At 44.5% G+C, this 7,721-nt stretch overlaps 1 protein-coding gene across 1 annotated transcript in view; it reads left to right on the forward strand.

The window, feature by feature from the left end:
* The window catches only part of LOC148973666 (uncharacterized), a 32,968-nt gene extending 25,912 nt beyond the window's left edge, over window positions 1-7,056 (forward strand). The window contains exon 2 of the mRNA XM_089119202.1: window positions 5,116-7,056. Coding sequence (XP_088975328.1) covers window positions 5,116-6,621 — 1,506 coding nt within the window. The 3' untranslated portion in view covers window positions 6,622-7,056. The remainder of the gene's footprint in view (window positions 1-5,115) is intronic.
* The last annotated feature ends 665 nt before the right edge of the window (window positions 7,057-7,721 follow it).

A 7,721-nucleotide genomic window follows, 5' to 3' on the forward strand; every position in this document is an offset into this window, starting at 1 on the left:
GCTGCTGCATGCTGAATGCCCAGGCATACAAATCAGCGATCGTGACCATCAGATGACGATAGAAATCGACCACACCCAGAAGAACACGGGCGAACCATCTTTAAAAAGACGTGCCACGTGCAGCTCTTTCAATGAGAGGAGGAAATTCACTCTTTCAGCGCTGAGGCGACCAGGGAGAAGCGCAAAGTCTGGCAGACCACTGCTCAGATTGCAGGCGATGCAGAATCTCGCTGGGTACCGCCGTCACACCAACACTGAAGAAGACGCTCGTCTCGAAGAGTCTTGAACAGTGAGAATGGCTTTCAGGAGTGAAGAGTTCTCTTGGCTCCGAAGCGAAAACATACTGCGGTTGCGTTCACTTCCTCCTTTTATACTCACGGAGTAGGGCGGAGTACGCTATGCAAATTTCCGCAGCCCCAAGGCATTGCACGCCATTGGCTCGTTTTTAAATACTCGAAGAGGATTGGCTTTCTATGCGAAACCCCCAATCTCCGTCACTTCTGACGTAACTCGAAGTGACTACGAAAGGGAACTATATAAACTTATAGACTAATTCTGATGTTATATTACATAGGTCAATTTTTGACCTCCAGGAACACTTTTATGGCCCACGGGTACTTGATCTGTGGGTTAATATACCGAGAGATTTACATCTCATGATGTCATTTCAGCCAGACAAATATTTGACCTAATGAACATGTTTCTGGCCCAAAAGTATTTGATCTTGAACTTTCCATACATACTCATAGACTCCAACAGATGCTTCCTAAGCCATAGAAAAGTCCATATCTGACCTATTGAACTCATTTCTGGTTAAAGGTTCCTCAAAAAGTATAAAACAATATAAACTGATAGACTCCTGATGTTATATTAGCTATACATAAGTCAATTTTTGACCTCCAGAAACACATTTATGGTCCACGGGTATTTGATGTTTGGGTTAATATACCGAGAGCTTTGCCTCTCATGAAGTCATTTCAGCCAGAAAGATGTTTGACCTACAGAACATATTTCTGATCCAAAAGTACAGGACCTTGTACTTTCCATTCATACTCAAAGACTCCAACAGATAGCCGTAAGCCGTAGAGAAGTCCCTATCTGACATATTGAACTAATTTCTGGTCAAAGGTTCCTAAAAAAGTTTAAAACAATATAAACTTTTAGACTCCTTCTGATGTTATATTAGATATAGATAGGTCAATTTTGACCTTCAGGAACACATTTATGGCACATTTCCAGAGAAAATGTGAAGTGGAGCTTGAAGCGGCAAAACTCAGCACCCGGTTGCTAGGGTGTTCTGGGAGGTTGCTACGGTGTTCTGGGTGGTTGCTAGGTGTTTTTTTAGGGTATTCTGGGTGGTTGCTATGGTGTTGCTATGCAGTTGCTAGGGTATTCAGGGTGGTTGCGAATGCGGTTGCTAGGGTGTTGCTAGGCGGTTGCTGGGGTGTTCTTGGTTGTTGCTAGGGTGTTGCCAGATGGTTGCTGGGGTGTTCTGGTTTGTTTCTAGGCTGTTCTGGGTGGTTGCTAGGCTTTTGCTTGGTGGTTGCTATGGTGTTCTGGTTGGTTGGAGATTTCCTTCTCATGATGTCATTTCAGCCAGAAAAATATTTTACCTACTGAACATGTTTCTGGCCCAAAAGTACTTGATCTTGAACTTTCCATACATACTTATAGACTATGTAATATAACATTCTGATGTTATATTACATAGGTCAATTTTTGACCTCCATGAACACTTTTATGGCCCACGGGTACTTGATCTGTGGGTTAATATACCGAAAGATTTACATCTCATGATGTCATTTCAGCCAGACAAAAATTTGACCTACTGAACATGTTTCTGGCCAAAAAGTACTCGATCTTGTACTTTCCATTCATACTCATAGACTCCAACAGATGCTTCCTAAGCCATAGAGAAGTCCATATCTGACATATTGAACTAATTTCTGGTCAAAGGTTCCTCAAAAATTTTAAAACAATATAAACTTTTAGACTAATTCTGATGTTATATTAGCTATACATAAGTCAATTTTTGACCTCCAGAAACACATTTATGGTCCACGGGTATTTGATGTTTGGGTTAATATATCGAGAGCTTTGCCTCTCATGATGTCATTTCTGCCAGAAAGATGTTTGACCTACAGAACATATTTCTGATCCAAAAGTACTTGACCTTGTACTTTCCATTCATACTCAAAGACTCCAACAGATTCTTCCTAAGCCGTAAAGAAGTCCATATCTGACATATTGAACTAATTTCTGGTCAAAGGTTCCTAAAAAAGTTTCAAACAATATAAACTTTTAGACTCCTTCTGATGTTATATTAGATATAGATAGGTCAATTTTGACCTCCAGGAACACATTTATGGCACATTTCCAGAAGAAAATGTGAAGTGGAGCTTGAAGCGGCAAAACTCAGCACACCGGTTGCTAGGGTGTTCTGGGAGGTTGCTACGGTGTTCTGGGTGGTTGCTAGGTGTTTTTTAGGGTATTCTGGGTGGTTGCTATGGTGTTGCTATGCAGTTGCTAGGGTATTCAGGGTGGTTGCGAATGTGTTCTGGGTGGTTGCTAGGGTGTTGCTAGGCGGTTGCTGGGGTGTTCTTGGTTGTTGCTAGGGTGTTGCCAGATGGTTGCTGGGGTGTTCTGGTTTGTTTCTAGGCTGTTCTGGGTGGTTGCTAGGCTTTTGCTTGGTGGTTACTATGGTGTTCTGGTTGGTTGGAGATTTCCTTCTCATGATGTCATTTCAGCCAGAAAAATATTTTACCTAATGAACATGTTTCTGGCCCAAAAGTACTTGATCATGAACTTTCCATACATACTTATAGACTATGTAATATAACATTCTGATGTTATATTAGATAGGTCAATTATTGACCTCCATGAACACTTTTATGGCCCACGGGTACTTGATCTGTGGGTTAATATACCGAAAGATTTACATCTCATGATGTCATTTCAGCCAGACAAAAATTTGACCTACTGAACATGTTTCTGGCCAAAAAGTACTTGACCTTGTACTTTCCATTCATACTCATAGACTCCAACAGATGCTTCCTAAGCCATAGAGAAGTCCATATCTGACATATTGAACTAAATTTCTGGTCAAAGGTTCCTCAAAAATTTTAAAACAATAAAAACTTTTAGACTAATTCTGATGTTATATTAGCTATACATAAGTCAATTTTTGACCTCCAGAAACACATTTATGGTCCACGGGTATTTGATGTTTGGGTTAATATATCGAGAGCTTTGCCTCTCATGATGTCATTTCTGCCAGAAAGATGTTTGACCTACAGAACATATTTCTGATCCAAAAGTACTTGACCTTGTACTTTCCATTCATACTCAAAGACTCCAACAGATGCTTCCTAAGCCGTAGAGAAGTCCATATCTGACATATTGAACTAATTTCTGGTCAAAGGTTCCTAAAAAAGTTTAAAACAATATAAACTTTTAAACTCCTTCTGATGTTATATTAGCTATACATAAGTCAATTTTTGACCTCCAGAAACACATTTATGGTCCACGGGTATTTGATGTTTGGGTTAATATATCGAGAGCTTTGCCTCTCATGATGTCATTTCTGCCAGAAAGATGTTTGACCTACAGAACATATTTCTGATCCAAAAGTACTTGACCTTGTACTTTCCATTCATACTCAAAGACTCCAACAGATGCTTCCTAAGCCGTAGAGAAGTCCATATCTGACATATTGAACTAATTTCTGGTCAAAGGTTCCTAAAAAAGTTTAAAACAATATAAACTTTTAAACTCCTTCTGATGTTATATTAGATATAGATAGGTCAATTTTGACCTCCAGGAACACATTTATGGCACATTTCCAGAAGAAAATGTGAAGTGGAGCTTGAAGCGGCAAAACTCAGCACCCGGTTGCTAGGGTGTTCTGGGAGGTTGCTACGGTGTTCTGGGTGGTTGCTAGGTGTTTTTTAGGGTATTCTGGGTGGTTGCTATGGTGTTGCTATGCGGTTGCTAGGGTATTCTGGGTGGTTGCGAATGTGTTCTGGGTGGTTGCTAGGGTGTTGCTAAGCGGTTGCTGGGGTGTTCTGGGTGGTTGCTAGGGTGTTGCCAGATTGTTGCTGGGGTGTTCTGGCTTGTTTCTAGGGTGTTCTGTGTGGTTGCTAGGCTGTTGCTTGGTGGTTGCTAGGGTGTTCTGGTTGGTTGGAGATTTACTTCTCATGATGTCATTTCAGCCAGAAAAATATTTTACCTACTGAACATGTTTCTGGCCCAAAAGTACTTGATCTTGAACTTTCCATGCATACTTATAGACTATGTAATATAACATTCTGATGTTATATTACATAGGTCAATTTTTGACCTCCATGAACACTTTTATGGCACACAGGTACTTGATCTGTGGGTTAATATACCGAAAGATTTACATCTCATGATGTCATTTCAGCCAAACAAAAATTTGACCTACTGAACATGTTTCTGGCCCAAAAGTACTTGTGTCATGATTCTGCCCTCTTGTGGTTGATTTTTCTCTGGTCATGAGGCAGGATCATGACAGAATCATGTTTTGTGTACAAACGCATGGTCTGTTGTTTGGGCCATGTGCTTGTGTTGTCTCATTACGTTACCCCGCCCCCTTGTTATCCTTGTCTTGTGATTATTGTCTAGTCAGTTTCACCTGTCCTCGTCATTAGTGTTTCCTATTTAATCCCCTTGTGTTTGCTGTCCTGTGTCGGTTCATTGCCAAATGTTGCCTAATGTTACCTGTGAGTATTTTTGTGGAGAGCTTTGTCATAGAGAGTCGCTGTTAGTCATTTGTAGTGTTATACATAGTGTTTTTGGTTTCTTGTTCAGTCATTCTCTAGTCTAGTCTTGTCAGTCTAACTTCCCTTATTTCGTCTGTTTTGCCCCCTCGAGGGCTTTGTTTTCCTTTTTTGTCCTAATAAACCCTGAGTTCATTGTACACTGTCTGCGTTTGGGTTTATCATCCTTCCACTTCCTAACAGAATGAACCGACCAAAGCAGAACCCAGCAGACTGTTTGCCTTCATCTGGAGATCAGCAGTTGGATCTTCTAGAAGATTGGTAGCTCAAGACCATTTCTGACTCGAGAGGGGGCAAGCTCCCAATTCCCCCTCAGGGTGAGCTGCCGTTGAAGGAGTACGCTGAAGTCGCTGAAAGGAGGAGGTTTTTCTTACCTGACATCCACCTAAATCGCTACTTCATAGCTGGCCTCAACGTTTCCCCACCTCTGGCTGAACGAGAGAGACTGGTTCATCGCCCATTCCGGGACATGGTGGATTGTCTTTGTCTAGAGGAGCCGCAGGGTCCCTCCTTGTTGTCGCCATCCGCCAAGCTGCCCGTGATCCCGGAGGGTCGTGTTCTAGCTGTGGTTACTCAAGCAGATCTGGTTTCTTCTCCTGAGGTTTCGTCCACACCTCCTGATCTCCGTGGCAAGCGAGGCAGACGGAGTTCATGGGATTCTCCTTCGGAATCATCCTCGACGGAGTCTACGCTGTCTGAGACTGCCCTTCCTGCACCAGTTACAGCCCCCATTGAGCTTCTCCAACCAGTCAAGGGTCCGTCTACTACGTCCGTGCCACGGCCTAGGAAGAAGAGGAGGAGGAGGGGAGCCTCTCGTCCTTCATCTCCGCTTGTCCCAGAGCCCGCTGCCGTAAGCGCTGTCCCAGAGCCCGCTGCCGTAAGCGCTGTCCCAGAGCCCACTGCCGCAAGCGCTGTCCCAGAGCCCGCTGCCGCAAGCGCTGTCCCAGAGCCCGCTGCCGCAAGCGCTGTCCCAGAGCCCGCTGCCGTAAGCGCTGTCCCAGAGCCCGCGGCTGTAAGCGCTGTCCCTGAACCAGCTGCTGAAGTCACAGTTCCTGAGTCTGCTGTCGTAAGCGCCGCCGAGAGGGCTGCAGCTGATTCGGCTGCTGAGGCTGTTTTGCGGTCAGTGTCAGCAGATCAGGAGTTGCCTATTGCCGTTGCGGCAAGAACTTTGTCCAAGTACCTGTCAAGTCTAGCCAAGATTCTGGAGGTTCCAGCCAGATCTGGCATGTTGTCTTGTCCCGTGTCTACAGCCGCCGAGAGCGCCGAACCCGCGCCAGCCGCCGAGAGCGCAGCACCCGCGCCCGCCACAGAGAGCGCTGCACCCAGTCCTGTCCTTTCGCCTGTCATGTCCCCCGTCAGGAGTCCTGTTTCCCCATCCTCTGAGTCCTCTGAGTTTGTTGCTGCTGCCACTAATGCAGTACCCCAGTCTGTTTTCCCGGTCGCCCCTGTCTCCACTAATTCCCGGACTGTTTCCCCATTTGTCCCTGTCTCCACTGCCCCTGGACTTCCGCTTGTTTCTCCTGTCTCCCCTGCCATGTCTCAACCCCTGACTGTTTCTCCCTCTACCCACACCACTCCACCCAAGTTCGTTCGGACCCCCCGTCCCAAGCCCATACCCCGTGGTCCCAAGATCACCGTCCCGCCTGTGCACCCTGGACCCTCGCTCAAGGACTTTGTTGTCCCTCCGCCTCCCCTTCCTTGTTTATTATTTTTGATGTTCCACCCCAACCCTGTTGTTGTGTATTCTTGTTTGCCTTTGTTAGTTTTTGCTATGTACTGTTGGTTTTTGTCTTTGTCACAGTCTGTCATGTCCCGTGTTTAATGTCCCCTTGAGGAGCGTCTGGTAGCCGCTCCTTAAGGGGGGGGTTCTGTCATGATTCTGCCCTCTTGTGGTTGATTTTTCTCTGGTCATGAGGCAGGATCATGACCGAATCATGTTTTGTGTACAAGCGCATGGTCTGTTGTTTGGGCCATGTGCTTGTGTTGTCTCATTACGTTACCCCGCCCCCTTGTTATCCTTGTCTTGTGATTATTGTCTAGTCAGTTTCACCTGTCCTCGTCATTAGTGTTTCCTATTTAATCCCCTTGTGTTTGCTGTCCTGTGTCGGTTCATTGCCAAATGTTGCCTAATGTTACCTGTGAGTATTTTTGTGGAGAGCTTTGTCATAGAGAGTCGCTGTTAGTCATTTGTAGTGTTATACATAGTGTTTTTGGTTTCTTGTTCAGTCATTCTCTAGTCTAGTCTTGTCAGTCTAACTTCCCTTGTTTCGTCTGTTTTGCCCCCTCGAGGGCTTTGTTTTCCTTTTTTGTCCTAATAAACCCTGAGTTCATTGTACACTGTCTGCGTTTGGGTTCATCATCCTTCCACTTCATAACAACTTGATCTTGAACTTTCCATACATACTCATAGACTCCAACAGATGCTTCCTAAGCCATAGAGAAGTCCATATCTGACTATTAAACTCCTCTATTAAACTCATTTCTGGTCAAAGGTTCCTCAAAAGGTTTTAAACAATATAAACTTTTAGACTCCTTCTTATGTTATAGTCAGAAAGGAGTCTGACTATAACATCAGATAAAATCGATACATAAATAACTATAACATCAGATAAAATAGATACATTTTTGACCTCCAGGAACACATTTATGGCACATTTCCAGAAGAAAATGTGAAGTGGAGCTTGAAGCGGCAAATCTCACCACCCCATTGCTAGGGTATTCTGGGTTGTTGCTACGGTGTTCTGGGTGGTTGCTAGGTGTTTTTTTAGGGTATTCTGGGTGGTTGATATATGTGTTGCTATACCATTGCTAGGGTATTTGGGTGGTTGCTAAGGGGTTCTGGGTGGTTTCTAGGGTGTTGCTAGGCGGTTGCTGGGTTGTTCTGGGTGGTTGCTAGGGTGTTGCTAGCTGGTTGCTGGGGTG

Source organism: Pimephales promelas, chromosome 14 (assembly GCF_988280905.1).
Source record: "Pimephales promelas chromosome 14, fPimPro1.hap1.1, whole genome shotgun sequence".
Lineage (NCBI taxonomy): Eukaryota > Metazoa > Chordata > Actinopteri > Cypriniformes > Leuciscidae > Pimephales > Pimephales promelas.